Source organism: Manis pentadactyla, chromosome 4 (genome assembly GCF_030020395.1).
Source record: "Manis pentadactyla isolate mManPen7 chromosome 4, mManPen7.hap1, whole genome shotgun sequence".
Taxonomy (NCBI): Eukaryota; Metazoa; Chordata; class Mammalia; order Pholidota; family Manidae; genus Manis; species Manis pentadactyla.
In genome coordinates, this window is record NC_080022.1 from 16,935,968 (window position 1) to 16,953,542 (window position 17,575).

At 38.5% G+C, this 17,575-nt stretch overlaps 1 protein-coding gene across 2 annotated transcripts in view; it reads left to right on the forward strand.

Annotated features, from left to right (window-relative positions):
* The window catches only part of KDM1A (lysine demethylase 1A), a 65,836-nt gene that overhangs the window by 38,264 nt on the left and 9,997 nt on the right, over positions 1 to 17,575 (forward strand). For both annotated transcript variants that reach the window (XM_036914643.2, XM_036914645.2), the window contains 9 exons: positions 1,404 to 1,482; positions 2,185 to 2,277; positions 3,227 to 3,333; positions 4,805 to 4,886; positions 5,689 to 5,783; positions 14,623 to 14,765; positions 15,124 to 15,214; positions 16,449 to 16,583; positions 17,314 to 17,387. In XM_036914643.2, the coding sequence (XP_036770538.1) occupies positions 1,404 to 1,482; positions 2,185 to 2,277; positions 3,227 to 3,333; positions 4,805 to 4,886; positions 5,689 to 5,783; positions 14,623 to 14,765; positions 15,124 to 15,214; positions 16,449 to 16,583; positions 17,314 to 17,387 (899 nt within the window). The remainder of the gene's footprint in view (positions 1 to 1,403; positions 1,483 to 2,184; positions 2,278 to 3,226; positions 3,334 to 4,804; positions 4,887 to 5,688; positions 5,784 to 14,622; positions 14,766 to 15,123; positions 15,215 to 16,448; positions 16,584 to 17,313; positions 17,388 to 17,575) is intronic.

Consider the following 17,575-nt stretch of genomic DNA (forward strand, 5'->3'; position numbering starts at 1 on the left):
ATATAGGGGTGGGATTGTTTTTTTGTTTTGTGTGTGTGTGTGTGTAGAAAAAATGGTGATTTTTTTTTCAAGTGAATGGGAATGTGTTTATAATTGGATAAGCTTGTGTGTGTATCATATCAACATTTGATCTAAGTAAACTTTTTAGACAAAACTCAATTTTTTGGTTTCATCTTAGGGGAGTTTTCAGTTTTTACTTGAATTTGAATGGTGTATGTATGTTGACCTCCATTTTCTCTAATTTGTTTCCAGTGACCAGAAACATAATAAATCATTATCTCGTATAAAAATTGTATCAGTTTTCTCATCTTAAACTACATCTTCTGCTTCCAGATTTTAAAACTACAGTTGGTTGAACTAGAACCTATGACCTGAGCTTTATTTTATAGGATGGAAGAAGGCTTTTGTTGAGGAGTAAGGAGCCCAGTATATACTTGAGGAATTCCATTTTCCTTTGACAGTGGCTAGAGAAAAGTAGAGGATGCATATAGATTGGTTTTTTGTCTTTGTAATTGGATTTATTTACACATAACCAAAAACCAAATTAATTTCTTTGTTGAAACTTGTCTGTGGAGCAATTTCTATCACTTTTTAGCTAAGACTTAAATATGGTGGCATTTAGTTGGTTTAAATTTTAGTGATATACATTCATATGGAAGAGAACTCAAGTTAGACCCCATTAATTGTACCATAATACTTTTCATTGCTCATCTTACTATTTTTTAAGCAGTATTTGAAATGATTGACTCCCCCTTTCTTAAGCACACAACTTCCTTAGCTTAACACAGTATTCTGGCTTTTCTCCTGCCTCTCTGGTTGTTGTAACTGGCTTCTGAAGTAACTTAACCTGCTCCTCTCTCCCTTGTTTTCTCCCTGCAAGGCCTCTTTTATGCGTTTGGCTTCAGTGATCACCTATAAACAAATGGCTGTAGACCTTAACTCTCAGAGGATAGAGTTATGTATCTACATGCCAATATTCTGTCTCCTATTGTTTTGAAACTAAATTCATTATCTCTTCTTTCGGTGACCTGCAGTCAGTGAGTGGCATACCAGCTCATTCAGTTGTGCAAGCCAAAAACTGAGGAGTTATCTTTAGCACCTCAGCATATCAAATTGACAGTTTGATTTTGTGGATATAATGTACTCAGCAATTTGGGAGTCATGTAACCCAGGTTTAAATCTTAGTTGCTCCCTACCCAGTGGTATGATCTTGACAAGTTTAGTAGGTGTTTTTCTTTTTTCGGCTAAGTATCTCCTAGCTTCATCAGTTTCCTTCTCAGCAGTATAACTCTGGGTGAAAGGAAAAACCCGTATTTGGGACCTTAAAGTTGAAAAAAATATTTTGAGGTAGTCAGATGGCATATCTATTTGTGTGTAACAAAATTTCTATCATTTAAATGCAGTTGCAGTTGTGGTTGGATAATCCAAAGATCCAGCTGACATTTGAGGCTACTCTCCAACAGTTAGAAGCACCCTACAACAGTAAGTAGTGTGTTCAGTGGGACTAATTTTGGCTCATTGTTCTTTGGTAATGAATTTTTTCATTCATACTTGCATCTTTAACTTGTGCTGTGCAAAAATGAGCTTTGTAGAAAAACTATTTTGTGTATGATGTTTTTCTCGTTTTTAAATGGTGTTCACAGGTGAACAAGTTCAAGAGATTGTTAATAATTTCCCTTGACCTGTGTTCCAGCTTTAATCCACGGAGTACTTTGTTGGAATTTGATTGGTTGGCTGTCTGGCTTTCTCATTTCCCACTTGGTACCAGCAAAGTCTTTTAAAATTTCTAACAAGTAAATGAGTATAATACTGCTTGTAGATAGGTTGATTTTGTCCTTCATTTCATCTGTAATGGAATGTCATTCTTAAAAATACCAAATTAGCCCACGGAGCCAAGATGGCGGCGTGAGTAGAGCAGCGGAAATCTCCTCCCAAAACCACATATATTTTTGAAAATACAACAAAGACAACTCTTCCTAAAAAAATACCAAATTAAGTGGTAGGCACTTTGGACTGGACTAACAGTTCCAAGAATCACTTTTCTTAAAAATGTCACATGACCTGAAGTTTATGGAAAAAGTGTATATATAAAATGACTTCATGATGGAAAGTAGAAGAGTTCAAGAGATTTCTGTTTAAACTGCTAAAAATATAAATATGTTTTTAAATTCATTTGTTCTCTAGGTGATACTGTGCTTGTCCATCGAGTTCACAGTTATTTAGAGCGTCATGGTCTTATCAACTTCGGCATCTATAAGAGGATAAAACCCCTCCCAAGTAAGGACATGTCCAGTGAATTTCATAGTTAAGTTATGATTCTAGGGCCATATTTTATTTCTAGGAGGCTTTAAGAATTTTATTTTGATTTCTAAAGCTCTATTTGGTGTCAAAGTATTCCCGTTTGTTGTCTTGTAAGTCAAATTTAAAGTAAATTCTTTTCATTAATTTTTAATTTTTGGTTTGATAATTAATTAGTAAAAGATACTGAATTTCCAACTGAAGAAAAATCAATTAAAAATAAAATTTATTAAAATTTTTAAAAATCAATAATGAAAGCAGAAAGTTTGAGGTTTTCCCTCATTGACCAGTTCTTTATACTGCTAAATGTTGCATTTTATTTTTTAAATACTATTTACCCCTTTCTTGGTGTCTGGATAATGTCTGCCAGGAATCCAGGAGATATGGGTATTTTGAGAATATATTTATTTATTTATTTATTTATAATATTTACTTTTGATGCCTTAATAATTCTTTATAAAGGGATACTAAAGACTGAAATAGAACTGAAAACAGCTTTAAGAGTAAATAGGTTGACTGCTCAAATTGTCATAATATAATTGTGTATTTGTGAAAATAATTTAAATAGCAGCATCCTATTCTGCTATTTAAATTATTCATAATTAACCAACCATAATAACTTCAAAATGAAGATTATTCATAATAAACCAACAGCCAGATACTGAAGCACATAACTACAATGAGAAAGTAAATATTAAGAAGGATTTCATTTATAAATTTTCAGAATTTATTTTAAGTTTATATCTTTCAGATATTTGCTAATTTGTATTGAGATAGTTTCTATAGTTTGAAAATAACTGTCTGAATTGTTTACTCTATAAGACATCATGACATGTTAAGAACCTAGAGGTTTTCCTGATAAAAAATGAAAGTACAAACTCTTATATCTACTACAATATATTCTAATTTTTTTGTTTGTTGCTTTTAGCTAAAAAGACAGGAAAGGTAATTATTATAGGCTCTGGGGTCTCAGGCTTGGCAGCGGCTCGTCAGTTGCAGAGTTTCGGAATGGATGTCACACTTCTGGAGGCCAGGGTGAGAATCTTATCTTGGGTTTAGGAGCCTGACCTAAAGGAAGTATGGTAAGGAATTATCTGTTGCAAATCAAGGAATCATACAGCGTGAACTAAACCACTGACGTGTATAGTACTCAAAGTATTTGGGGTAATGTTATTCATATTGGATAAAGTATTTTTGACAGTAAAGCTTTGAAAAGTGCTCAGTATTTGTAAATGATCCATACCCCTTTGAAAAGGTACTTTCAGGTTATTATTTCTTGCAGTTAACTTTCAAATTTGGGGCCTTCATGGACCATATCCTTTGCAGGGGGCAGTTTTTGTTTTCTTTCTGTTTTTCTAAGGAGTAGAATAGAGGGAGTTGTGTTTCCTGCTTGCTAGTAAAGGAAAATGAGTTGCTTTTCAGGCAGCAGCCATCTTGAAGAGACAGATGAAGCCAAGATATTGGTTCCTTTATCATTCACTCGTCCTTGCGAGAGAACTGGAAACTGAAGAAGGAAATGGATGCTGGCACAGAGTGGAAGAAAGAACATCATGTTAGGATGCTGCTATTTAAATTATTTTCATGACCAATTTTTGAGATTTAATTACCTTCCACCATTAAAAAAAAAAAAAAAGCACTTCTCAGGTGTACAGTGCAGTCCAGACTGCTTTTTATGAATTGCTAACTTTTAATACTCTTGTCAGAGTATGGGAAATCAAAATTAAATAATTCCTGATATACTCATACTAAAAATAATATTTGACTCATTAATTCAGAAAGCATTTGTGTGCCTTCTGCGTCCTGTGTACTAATACAGTAAGAATAATGGGTCATTACAATCTCTACCCAGGTAGAGTCTCAGTCTATTGTTCAGGTTTTTGGGTTTTTTTGCTTTTGTTTGTTTGGAGTTTACAGAGTAGTCTTCGTATTATCCATGATTGAAGTATCACCACACCTCAGCAGAGATTCCTATACTTGAAAATCCCTAGTCAGTAGGGATAAACTTGGATCTATTTAGAAATGAGAGGTATTACTCACAATTCATGTTCAGTAGACACTCTGCCCCTGGGCATGGGGCTGCTCTGGAGAGGCAGTCATCTGTCACATCATTCACAGCTGACTTTGGGGGCTGAGTGCAGATAAGAGCCACAACACAGTGGTAAAAAGATGGCATTTAGTGTTGGAATTTGTGAACAGACACTTTCTGTGTGTGTGGCCTTTGCTCAGCCTGTATATTAAGTGGTATTAGAGACAGTTGGGTAGAGAGGTAATGATGCCTGTGACTGAATATGTCTTCTGGCTGTCAAATTGTGTCCTACCTCACATTGCTTAATTTTATACCTCTTAAATGTTGTTCATTATCTACCACTCCTCATAGTTAAAACTTCATTTGCTTCTTGTGTCCAAACTCTGTACCTTTCTTTTTAAATGATAAAAGAATACCATGTCAGGTTCTTAATGTGAAAATAGAATCGATGATTTTAGCCATTTAATTTCTGAAAAACAGGATCGTGTGGGTGGACGAGTTGCTACATTTCGCAAAGGAAACTATGTAGCTGATCTTGGAGCCATGGTAGTAACAGGTCTTGGTAAGTAATTCTTAGTTTTATGCTGCAGTACAAGGTCTGAGGCATGTAAGATTGTTTAAATTTAAATTTTAAAACTGTGGGCGCAATTTAAAAATATATTGGTTTAGGATACTGTTCTTATTGTTGAAAGGTAAATCGACAAATAGTCTTCCCCAAAAGATACATCAATTCATGAAAAGTTTAAATTTTACATAGATTTTTGACCTAGCAGATCCAGTTATAGGAAATTATCCTACAAAAATAGCCAAGTGGACCATGTTATGTTTGGAGCATTTTTAATGGCCCAGCAGAACATTAGAAATGACAGATTAGAAGATTAAAGTATTACACAGTGAGAACTATGTAGACTCTAAAAATTATGTAGCTCCATATTAACAAGAAAGGATGTCTGCAATTTATTGCTAAATTGTAAAAAGATTATAAAATGATACATGTATTATCCTTTTATGTGTGTATGTAATTTTGTGCACATAAAATCTAGAAGGATCTTTAATAACATGTTAACTAGTAGGATTATATATGACTTTAGGTATTATAAAAGTGTTACATATATGTGTGTGTTACATATATTAACCTGTATAATGATACCAGTATATAGAAGCTTGTGGGATTATATATAACTTTTTGCCTCCATCTTTATGCTTATCTTATGTATTTATTTTACTTCAGATGTTTTTTTATTTGATAATTAACATACCCTAAGCTTTGACTATTTTAAATATCAAGTAAAAATATTTTTGCTTTGAGGTTTTCGTTCTCTTTTCATAGGTATGTTGAATTTAATTATTTGAGTTTTTTCTAGGAGGGAATCCCATGGCTGTGGTCAGCAAACAAGTAAATATGGAACTTGCCAAGATCAAGCAAAAATGTCCACTTTATGAAGCCAATGGACAAGCTGTAAGTTTAGGACAAACAGAACTTTTCAGAGTTTCTTTAGCTCAGTTGTAGATAATTGGGGGAATGTGTGGCTGAATATTCACACATATAAATACGAATTGAGGATAGAAATGATGACATGATGCTACTGATTATTCCTTAACCCTGAGCTATACAGGAAGGGATTATTATTGCACATTAGTTTTTTTAATTGAAGTACATTTGGCATATGATTTTGGTTTTAGGTGCACATATATGCAAATTTGCATGCCTCTTGAGGTATGTAGATACTTAATGAAGGCTAACTAGCCAGTCAGTCTTTTTATTTGGCTGTGGTGGGCTACTCCAAGAGACGTGTAGTGGAATCGACATCTGATTCTTTTATTCTTTGTATTGTGCCTCCCATCATGTGCTTAGCTCTGTGTGTTCTTTATGACTTCAGCTTATTGAACATTTGCCAAAATCTGGGCCCTGTTCTAACCACTGAAGATTTTTTTCTCTGCCTTCAGAGGGTTTAAATTCTAGGGACTTCAGGTAGCTTATGAACCCAAGAGCATCAGGAATAATATGTCATTAAAACCCACCCAACCTCAACCATATTACTTACACATATATACTAGTAACACAAAATCACGGGCAATGTGCTAAGGGTTAGAGAAAGGGATAGATTGCTACAGAAGAGCTGAGGGAGAGAGTCTCTGGAGGTGGAAGGGGCAAGTGGGGGAGAGCTTTGGAGGGAAGGGGACTTTTGTGTAGGTGATTAGGACTTAGGAAAGGCATTGAAGGCAGAAGGTTTTAAATCTATGCGATCTCTGAGGATGGGGTCGCACTGGCGAGGGTAGAATGATGTGAAGCTAAAGCTTAGGGTTGGGAATGTTGCTTACTAGGTCGGTTTACAGCTTGGGACTTGGAGGGTCGAGAGCAGGGCAAGTGATATGATCGGAGAGGTGTTTTCAGTAGATGGACAGTAATACAGAGAATTGAATTTAAGGAGGCAAGACCCCCAAAGTGGCTATTAAAGAAGTGACAGAGACCAAACCAAAGATCAGAGATAACTGAGACCGTCTTTTTTCTTTAGATTTCCCTGAATGTAGAGCAAGGTCATTTAGTCTTTCTCACAAAAAGAGGAATTTTCCCTAGTAGAGATAGCCAGGGAAATTTTCTGCTTCCTTGGTATGATATGAGCTTTAACACATTTTTTTAAAGCCGTTTGTCTCTAAATGGTATACAAGTATTCCCCTCAAGGGTGGCTTGCAACCAGCTGCCAGTCCATTAACAAACTATTGGTTGCTGGTGTGGGATGAGATAAATAGCTTGTGTCAGAATGTAAATAAATACATATTTAACCATGCTGTCCATATGATGACTTTTTTTTTTGGTAGCAAGACTTTCTCAATGGTGTGTGCATTTTATGTTCTGTCATGAGCTCTTTATCTCACCAGGACCAACCCTTTGAGCAGCACTGCAGTAAATACCTGTTAGTTGGTGTGTGGCTTCCAGCATTTTGTGTGCAGGGATGTTTTTCCAACAGAATTTGTAGTAGTCATTCAACCTGACCTTAAAGGATTTCTCTACATTTGTTGGTTTATATTTGGTGCAGGAGCCAAGTAGTAGGAAGATTCTTTAAGCATGCTCAACTTTGGGAAAAAATTCTTCGCAGCTTTGAGGTCCGCTTTCCTTAAGTTTAATCAGATATAATTGTTTGTTTCTGTATTCTGTGTTGTTTCTGTATCTTGATGTTCCCAATAGTCTAGCTAAGAGTAGGAATCTAGAACAACTGTTGCTCAGTAGACTGGCTTTTGGCTTACAGGACAAGTACTAAGAACTTATAGCCCCATTAATTTATGCTTTTAATTACAAATATATTTCATGGCTTTAGAAACCTAAAGCCAAAGTAGATCATTTGCTTCATCCTTCAGTTTTACAGGGGAAGAATCTAAAGCTCGGACATGAGTTTGCCTAAGGTGGTTATGGTCATTAGTGTAGAACCAGGATCCATTACCTGGTATTCCAGCTCAAATTCCCAAATGCATTCTGCTCTTCCTGGCTAATAATTCAAGGAAGGTAGGGCAGGGGTAAATGGGTGCAACTCTACCTGCCTGTGTGACTGCATCAGCTGAGTGTCCTTCTCAGAAAGCTTTCTTTTAATAGTTAACACTAAGGAGGCTCTAAGGCACACCTAGAGTAGACGTTCACTCAACCATTGATTTTTCTTCAGTAAACCTTTGAATGAGATGCTTTTGTGTCCCTCCATCTTTGTGAATAACCTCAGTATAAAAGAAGGTGATTTGATGGTTTTGTTGTTAGTACATAGAAATTAATTCTCATCCTATACAAGGCCGACAGTTAACTCGGTTATAAATACCACTTGTAAGTAATGACTCTGTAGCACCTTACTATGCTGATGGACAGTGACTGCAATGGGGTGTTGTGGGGGACTTGATAATATGGATGAATGTAGTAACCACAATGTTGCTCATGTGAAACTTTCACAAGATGGATATCAGCGATACCTTAATAAAAATAAATAAATACCACTTGTAATATTGTCTTAAGGACATGTCATCCTATTCAGCCATCTAACTGCTATAGGAAAAAAATCACATAGGAATTTTATGGGTTATCGTGTTATTGTTTAATCACAATCACAAGAATCCCTGAGTTTACTTCTTTTTTCTCTCTGGTCTTGCATTGGCAACTAGAGTGTTGAGCTTCTGTGTTTGTTTTTCACAGGGGAGGCTAATATTACAGCTCTGGACAACTAAAATAGGGTTTTCCTGTTCGGTTTTAATCTAGGATATCCTTAGAAGTGTCTTCCAAGCTTATAAAAACGATCAGAGCTAATACAGCAGCTGCTTTCAGATTGACTGATAATGGAATTACACTCTGAACTGTGCTGTAATGGGCTTTAACTGGCTATGGAGATGGTTGAGGGTTAATTCACATTTCAGGAACATTTGGGAGCCACCAGTGAGGGGACAGAAAATAAGGATTGGTGGGGAAGAAGGGGGAATACTGAGTGTTTTCTGCATCTCCTGTACACCAGCTAGTAACTCGGGGGCTTTAGATTCAAGTTTTATTTTTGGCTTTTTCTGAGTAGTGATAAAGTATCTTAATAAAATTCTGATCGCCACCATCCAAAAGACAAACAACAAATGTTGGTGAGGTTGTGGAGAAAGGGGAACCCTCCTACACTGTGGGTGGGAATGTAAATTAGTTCAACCATTGTGGAAAGCAGTATGGAGGTTCCTCAAAAAGCTCAAAATAGAAATACCATTTGACCTAGGAATTCAACTCCTAGGAATTTACCCTAAGAATGCAGCAGCCCAGTTTGAAAAAGACAGATACACCCCTATGTTTATCGCAGCACTATTTACAATAGCCAAGAAATGGAAGCAACCTAAGTGTCCATCAGTAGATGAATGGATAAAGAAGATGTGGTACATATACACAATGAATATTATTCAGCCATAAGAAGAAAACAAGTCCTACCATTTGCGACAACATGGATGGAGCGAGAGGGTATTATGCTCAGTGAAATAAGCCAGGTGGAGAAAGACAAGTACCAAATGATTTCACTCATCTGTGGAGCATAAGAACAAAGAAAAAAACTGGAGGAGCCAAACAGCAGCAGACTCACAGAACCCAAGAATGGACTAACAGTTACCAAGGGAAAGGGACTGGGGAGGATGGGTGGGAAGGGAGGGATAAGGGGTGCGGGGAGAAAGGGGGCATTATGATTAGCATGTATAATGTTGGGGTGGGGCACGGAGAGGGCTGTACAACACAGAGAAGACAGGTAGTGAGTCTACAGCATCTTACTACGCTGATGGACAGTGACTGTAATGGGGTATGTGTGGGGGACTTGGTTATGGGGGGAGTCTAGTAAACATAACGTTCCTCATGTAATTGTAGAATTAATGATACCAAAAATAAAAATTCTGCAGTGTTGTGGCATTCTGCATTACAAGGTTTCTTGTCTCCTTTTGGGAGAGTGTGGGAATGCGTGTATTGTATATTGTTACCAAGTGAGGTCTAAAGACTCAGAAACTGCTTAGAGAAACAGGTCTTGATTTTTTTCTTGGGATAGGCTCGACCATTATGGGGAAGAAAGGTAGCACTCAAAAGGTAACAGGTGCCAGGTCTCTTACAAAGACCATTAACTGGATATGCTCAGTGCCTGTCATCCCTTAGCAGGTTTTTGCTTGTGTTCCTATAGAGCAGTGCCTCGGTTATTACACTTCAGGCGCTGTTGGCCTTTGCAGTTTTTGTCCTCCTCTGTGGAAGCATGTTTGGTATCTTTAACGCAGTGTTTCTCAACCCTTTAAAATCATGACTGCCAATCGCTGCTTTTTATAAATGTAAAAATCTCATGCCTTCCTTTAATATACCTGAAATTGTGAAATAGTTATTTTCCCCTCAAATATAGTTATAATACCTACTTTGCTTTTCCAAACTATATTTATTCATTTGCCAGAATTTACTGAGCACCTCTAACATGTAATAGAAACTGCTAGAATGAATGCCTTAGACCTGTTGTGTGCCTTCTCCAACCAGTTTAGTCGCTGCTTTAGGGAAGTCAGTTATCTACACCCGCTGAAAGACTCTTTATGAGGTAAAAGAGGGAGAGGGAGGCAACAGTCTCCATTTATAGAATCACATTGAATTTTATTTGGATTGTATATATACCTTGTGTCCTTATCTCCCTCTAAAAATAATAGCTATTCCGATTCCCTTAGCTGTTTGGGATTATGAATTAGAGACTCTTCAGGTACAGATCTCTTCTTCCAGGTCTCACTAAAAGAGCTAATCTTAATCTTTCATTTTTATGACTCTAGAAATGCATGGCGATGGGAGAGGCGGAGGTTGACAGTAGCCTCTGTGGGCCAGCTTGGGCCAGTACAGCTTTTTCCCACATGCTGCTCTTCCTGAAGATTTCCCTAGCTAAATCTTAGAACTTTGTGTAACCAGAACGCAGCTGCACTTAACTCCATTCTGCTCTGCTGCTAGAGAATTTATGCAGACTGGAAGATAGATGAACAGTGTTTCTGAAGGGTCTGTGATGGTAGAATACTGTCTTCCTCTCTCTGAGATGACTCCTTGCAGGATCAGTGACCCAGTTCAGAAAGTTGCTTGGCTCTCCTGAATTTATTCTGCATGGACTAGGCACACAGGTGGCCCCCCACCATGTTCAGGGATGCTCTGTATGAGCTACAAAACCAAGACTCACGAGTGAACCCATTTAGGGCAACGAGAGAATTACCAAATTCTTGGTCTTGAAGGAACCATTTACCTGGAGCCTCTCATAGAGACATAAATGACTGAAAAGTCATAATCAAAATCTGTTTCAAGAGATACCCTTTTTGTTTGATTCTTTGCCAGACAACTGTATCAAAGGTCCTTTCCCCCCAAAAAATTGATTTTTAGTTTGCCATTCTATATTCTCACCGTTGTGATACAGAAATCCAGCTGCCCTTAAACATGGTGCTTAACCTTTGCAATAATATGCTGAATTCCTTTCTCAGCATGCACTTTAAGAACCTAGAATACAAAGGTCAGGTAAATCTAAATAATTGTGACTTGTGTTTAGAGTATTTCAACTCCTTTCCTTAATTATTTGTGGAACTAATAAAATCCAGGGGTTCTCACCAAGAGGAAAGAAATTGCCTGAAGTAGGTATTTAGGGAGTGCTTAGTGTAGCCTTTAGATTGCTGAAGTTATTTTCATTGTCTGAGTATGTCAGATAAAACATATCTAAATAGCTTTATCTTAGAAACAGATCTGAGGTTTAAATATATCAGAAATATTTTGGTTTTCTTCCAATCAGTATTGGTTTCTTAGTGGACAACTAATTGTATTTATACTTTTTCCTGTACTTTCCAAATATTTCAAAGTGGAATTTTAAAGTTAATGGGAAGAAATCCAGTTTTCAGAGGTCTCCCTGTTCACACTGGCAACAGTCCCATAATTGTTTCACTAGGCAGAGCGTGGCTGGGGCCTGGCTGCCGCCTGTTTGTCACAGCAGAGCCTCGAGTTAGCGCGGTGTACTGGAGATGCAGCCCCATCATCCTGGTGTCCGTCAGATGTGGCAATATTCTTTTGCTTTTTTTGTTTGTTTGTTTGTTTGATTGGTTTTCTTGTTGTTGTGTTTTCCCTTTTTTCTTTTATTGAGTTTTGCTTTATTTCTCACTGCTTTCTGGTACCACCTCCCTTGACCACCCCCACTCCCAAACCCTCTTTCTTTTGCCCATTCTATGCCTTGACATTCCCATTTTGGTTTCTGTACAGTCTAGTCCTTATTCCTCTGGTGGTTTGCAGCTTCTGAGCTAACAGAATGCTTCTGTCATGCTGTGTGTTTAAAGCCTTGATTTTACTGCTGTCGTACAAAACTAAACTTGACGTGGCTGTTGGGCTGTTATTTACAGTTTATTTCTCTCTCTGCTGCACTGGTTAAAAGGACACTGTCAAGGTATTTTTTTTTCATGATTTTTCAAATCATTTTCCTCACTGTTTACAATAACCCATTAAAAGCTTGAAATGTAAATCTTTCCCTTCCAAAGCTCCTTTCCATCATACATCCACACCGGTTTGTCGTTGTAGAGCTGCACCTGTATGTTGGGCTGGTGCCATCTGAGTTTTTGTCATTGAAAGCGCATGTAAAAAGTCATTTTTTTTGTCCGGGGTGTGGGTGGACGAAAGGGGAAATGTAATGAATCAAGTGGGCTGCTCAGCAAAGAGGGAAGAAATGAAAGGTCATATTTGGTCCCTCTAACCTTGACAGTGTCCCTTTAAATATTTCTCTACCACACACCCTGGACCCCAGTAACTGAGCCTGAGTGCTTTGTACTTGTTCAGTATGAACTTCTCTATGTGACTGTCACCCAGGCTACAAAGATTAAAGCTTGTCTGGAGCAAGCTGTCCAGTTGACACTGGAAGAGCTTTAATCTGTACCATTTGCACACATAAATTGGCACAATCTACCCTGCTGTAGAGGCATATGTGATCTGGTCCCTCTTGCTGCGATAGCATCTTCCTGTTGGGCGTTTTCGGAGCCACACACAGAAATATCACCATTTTGTATTCTAGGAAAAGCAGTCCTGTATGTGTATATGATTAATTAAGATCTCATAACTGTGTAGATCTCATGTTGAAAATGTAATTGTTTGCTTTTTTTAAAAGAGCATCAAATTTAGAGTTTCTAGAACAGCCTTTTGTAACATTATAGCAAGAATTACACCAAGCAAACTCTCAGCATTGCTTTGAGCACATCAGCGAGGAAAAGTAACTAATGAGAAAGTAAATGAAATTCTTCACATGAGGGTCTTCCCATCAGCTCTGATGGCTGTGTAATCAGAACAAGCAGGAATGTCAGTGCCACCAGGAGTTCCTTTCTCTGGCCATGGAGTTGAATGGGTGGGTAGGTCAGATGTGTTTGATTCTCCAATCCCAGGTTCCGTCCTGGTACATAAATGGCATCAAGCTTCCAAAGCCTTATTCTCTGCCTTATTTCTCAACATAATTCATAAAGATTTCTTGATCTTTCCCATGTGTAGTCTTTCTAGTATGATTTGGATTGAATCGGTCACTGTGTCTGATGAATCAGTCATCATGTGTCTGTCATGCCTGCAGCCCCAAAGGAGAACTGCAGGCTTTTTCCTTTTCTTTACATTTTGGGTGCGTGTGCAGATTGTGCTTCTTACCATATTCTTTTTGCCACATCTTGGCTCATCTTAACAGAGTTACTTGTGCGACTCATCAGCGAAGGGGAAGAGGCTAGAACTTTGAAATCACCCATTTAATTTGAAGGGAAAAAAACGAAGGAGTTTCGAATGAGAGGTAGAGTCTCACTGTGATGATCTTGTCCACAGTCAACTACCTCTGATTGTAAAAGATCACTCCTCTCAGCCTTAGTATGTGTTAGAAGTTGCTCTAATGTTTTGTTACCATGTCGCTAATTTTTGGTTTATTATAAAGTGAAATTCCCTATTTTGAATTCCATTTTGCAGTTGATGCCCAGCTTATTATGGCAAGGGGTGCTTGCCTTAGACATGCTTTTTCCTTCTCTCACTGCTGCCACGAATTCAGCAGTAGAATTGCACATACACTTCCCTGCAGGGCTGAATTCAGCAATAGCAGAGGCATTTGTGCCAGGTAACTGGCGTATTGGGGGGCATGGGCTTGCAGCTGGATGTTCTGCTTTGCAGTGAGTTCTCTTCCTCTAGAGCAGCTAGGCCTGGCACCTCTGTCACTCATTGTCCAAGAGCTTTGGACGTTAACTCTGAATTCAGTTGGTACTATGAAACACTACTGCTCTGCAGAAGAATTCAGGCGCTGTTGTGTTCTTATTATTAGCCATGAATTTCACTTCTCTGTTCCTTACTGCCACCTGAAACCTTGTCATCTTTGAGGGAAAGCAGATACCTTGGGCTTCTTATTTCTCCATCCTGCCCTTATCTTGGAAGGTCCTCAGGTGTGTTGACCTAGTTTTTTTCTCTGGGACTTTTCCAATGTGTGGTTTGCATGTGAGCCCAGTTTTTCTCATTGCATGTCAGCCCCAGGGCACCCTGTATTCCACGTAACTCCAGTTAGCACCAGTGTGAATCCTGTGGCTGCTAACAGAGGTACAGTCCCAGCTCTGATGGCAAAATTAGGAGAACAGGAAAATACAGGGCTAAAACATTTCATATCTCATGTAATAGAATTGACCACTTCATAGAAAAGAAAGTTTAAATCATTATTCTCAGAGGTTTCCCCTTTGAGATACATATTTTGACCTTTTGAACTGTAGCATATTTGTGTTTTCGTGAATGGTTACGTTTAGTCATAAGGACCAACTCTGCTATACTTTTGGATTTTCAGGTTCCTAAAGAGAAAGATGAAATGGTAGAGCAAGAGTTTAACCGGTTGCTAGAAGCTACATCTTACCTCAGTCATCAGCTAGACTTCAATGTCCTCAATAATAAGCCTGTGTCCCTTGGCCAGGCGTTGGAAGTTGTCATTCAGTAAGTACTTTAATAATGCTTGTTGTTAGTGAATTCCTTTTAGAAATTTGCTGTTTTATGAAGTTTTTTAGCATGTCTTATTTGAGCTAGTTTTCACTTTATTTTCATGTGAACTAGTTAAATCCAGAAGTAAAATGATTATGTGATACTTAAGTCCCTTCTGAATTCTAAAACTCATGGTATTTATGGTGTACTGAACTGTATTTAACATAGCCTAGAAAATAATTTGCCACCAGCCAACTTTTTCCAAAGTATTAGAAATTTCATTGGGGTTCAAGGCCCTTGAATGTTTTTGATGGGCACCTGTCTTGTGCTGCTAAGCTGTGTGGCCAAGGCATATATAGATTGTTTCTCTTAGGTTACAAGAAAAGCATGTCAAAGATGAACAGATTGAACATTGGAAGAAGATAGTGAAAACTCAGGAGGAATTGAAAGAACTTCTTAATAAGGTGAAATTCTGTTATTTTCTTCATAGCTGAAGATGCATCAATAGGAAAACAAAAAAGCCTTTAATTTCAAAATCTTAGAAGTATTCCTGTTTTTTTCTCCATGGGAGAGAAGGTCTGCACAGCTGGGGCTCATCACTCTTAAGACAGTAATGACCAACAAAAGGCATTCCAGTTTGGCACTAAGTAAATAGTTGCCAAGGGAAGTAGGTCTTTCCTGCATCAGGTTCCCTTTGACTGTTGCAGAGCTGGCTCGGTGCCCTCTGATAATTTCTAGTTTGAGAGGGAGATCAGCTGTGCTGGGGTCAGTTTCCCACTGAAGGGGGGGCAGCAGGTCAGTAGCCAGGACCATAATTCATTGCCCTGATTATTTCACTTGAAGTGCCAATATGGAGATACTCCCCTGTGGTGTTGTCTGCTGAGGGCTCCTCTTTGCCACTACCTTCCAGAGTCTGGCTCCACACTGGGAAACCATTTGTTTCCTCTCATCCTGTGCGCTGCAACCATAATGCCAGCTTAGGGGGAACACATCAAATGGGAAGCCTGTGTGAAGAGCTTCATAATGCAAACTCTGGTGTGTTTTGCGCTGAGTCCTGCCGCACCCTTCCTCTGTGCCTCATTTCTTCATCTTCAAATGGAGAGGTCTCAGATACACCCTCTCCTTGGACTGTGGTTTGGATGAGATGAGAACAGTGGCAAGAGAACGGCCAACTGGCTTCCGCCATCACCTGGTCCTGTGGTATCATCAGAAACCTGAAAAACTAACATTAGGAATGGTTTCTTAAGGTTCTTTGTGTGACGATTTAAACTTCTACATATTTAAAAAACAAGTGACAATTTGTTTCCCAAAACAATACATTTAAATTGAATTGGTGGTAGGTTGTTTTTCCTGGAAATTAAATTAATTTCAATATGTATTTTTTTTATTAATGGGACACTCCTGCTTTTCCTATTTGTTTTGGAAGACAGAGCCAATCTTACTTATCTGACAGTGATATGATACCTCTGTGTTGAGCCATAGAGAACTTTTTTCCAGTTTGAAAACGTCATGATGTAGAAAAGGTATTTAGAATTCCAAGGACCTTGCATTGTAACCCTGTTTTGGTTTAATAGCAGTTACAGCTATTATAATTATGTGGTATTTGCTATTTGGTTTGAGGGGAGGAGCCAAAGCACATGATTTGGATATGAATTACATCACTGTTTAGAATGGTAAACTTGTATTTTTTCTTGATAGATGGTAAATTTGAAAGAGAAAATTAAAGAACTCCATCAGCAATACAAAGAAGCATCTGAAGTCAAGCCACCAAGAGACATCACTGCTGAGTTCTTAGTGAAAAGCAAACACAGGGATCTGACCGCCCTGTGCAAGGTGCGGTGTACGCGTGTCCTGGTTGGTCTACTTGGCATCCTAAGAAATAGGATAGATCTGGGTGACTTAGAAAAGAGCAAGCCACCAGCCAGCCATGGTGCCCGTAAAAGAAGGAAGAGGATTTAGTACATGGGAGCCATGGGGACTTAGTGGGTTAGTTGGTTTGAGATCTGCTTTTTCTGCAGAATTCCTACCTTGTTTTCACAATCTCATCCTTTAGCCTACTTACATCTCGGTTTAGCCGTCATGGTTTATCCCTGACGGTTTACGTCATTATGATAGTGAACATGGACTTCACAGTGGTTTGGAGTGAAGTTACCTGGTTGGAATCCCTAATTTAGTCCCTTCTAGCCATGTAATATTGGACTCCTTAATCACGTCCTCTGCAACATGGTGTTAATGTTACCTGACCTGCAGGGGATCTGAAGTGCTTGCTCCATGCTAGACATGGAGCTGTAGTTGCTATTCTTCATCGTCCTTATTTTGTACCACACTTGTATGTTTCTTCACTTCCTCCTTCTGCATGCGCTCCTGCCCCCCGTCTTCATTCCAGGCTCACATTGTAATTTGTCTCCAAGAATGGCTGTCCCTGAGCCCTGACCCGGCCTGAAGCGGAGGCACACTCGTAGATAAGATGTGGGATATGTTCGAGGCCATACTCTTTAGGGTATAAAGAACTAGGTAGGTTTCTGACCCATCAAAATCAATCCAGTTGTCTTCATTTTGTCAGGAATATGATGAATTAGCTGAAACACAAGGCAAGCTAGAGGAAAAGCTTCAAGAACTGGAAGCCAATCCTCCAAGGTAAGGAGAGCAGCAGACACTGGGAGGGTGGCTGTTACTGTTCTGTCTGTGAGCTTCAGGAGAATTGCAAAGCACTGTGTGCTTTCACTTACATTCTGTGAGTGGATTGTAAATTGTTTAGTGAATAGAAGATATGTGTGCACATAGGAGTATGGTCAGGTTCCTGAATCCCTCACTCTTATATTTTA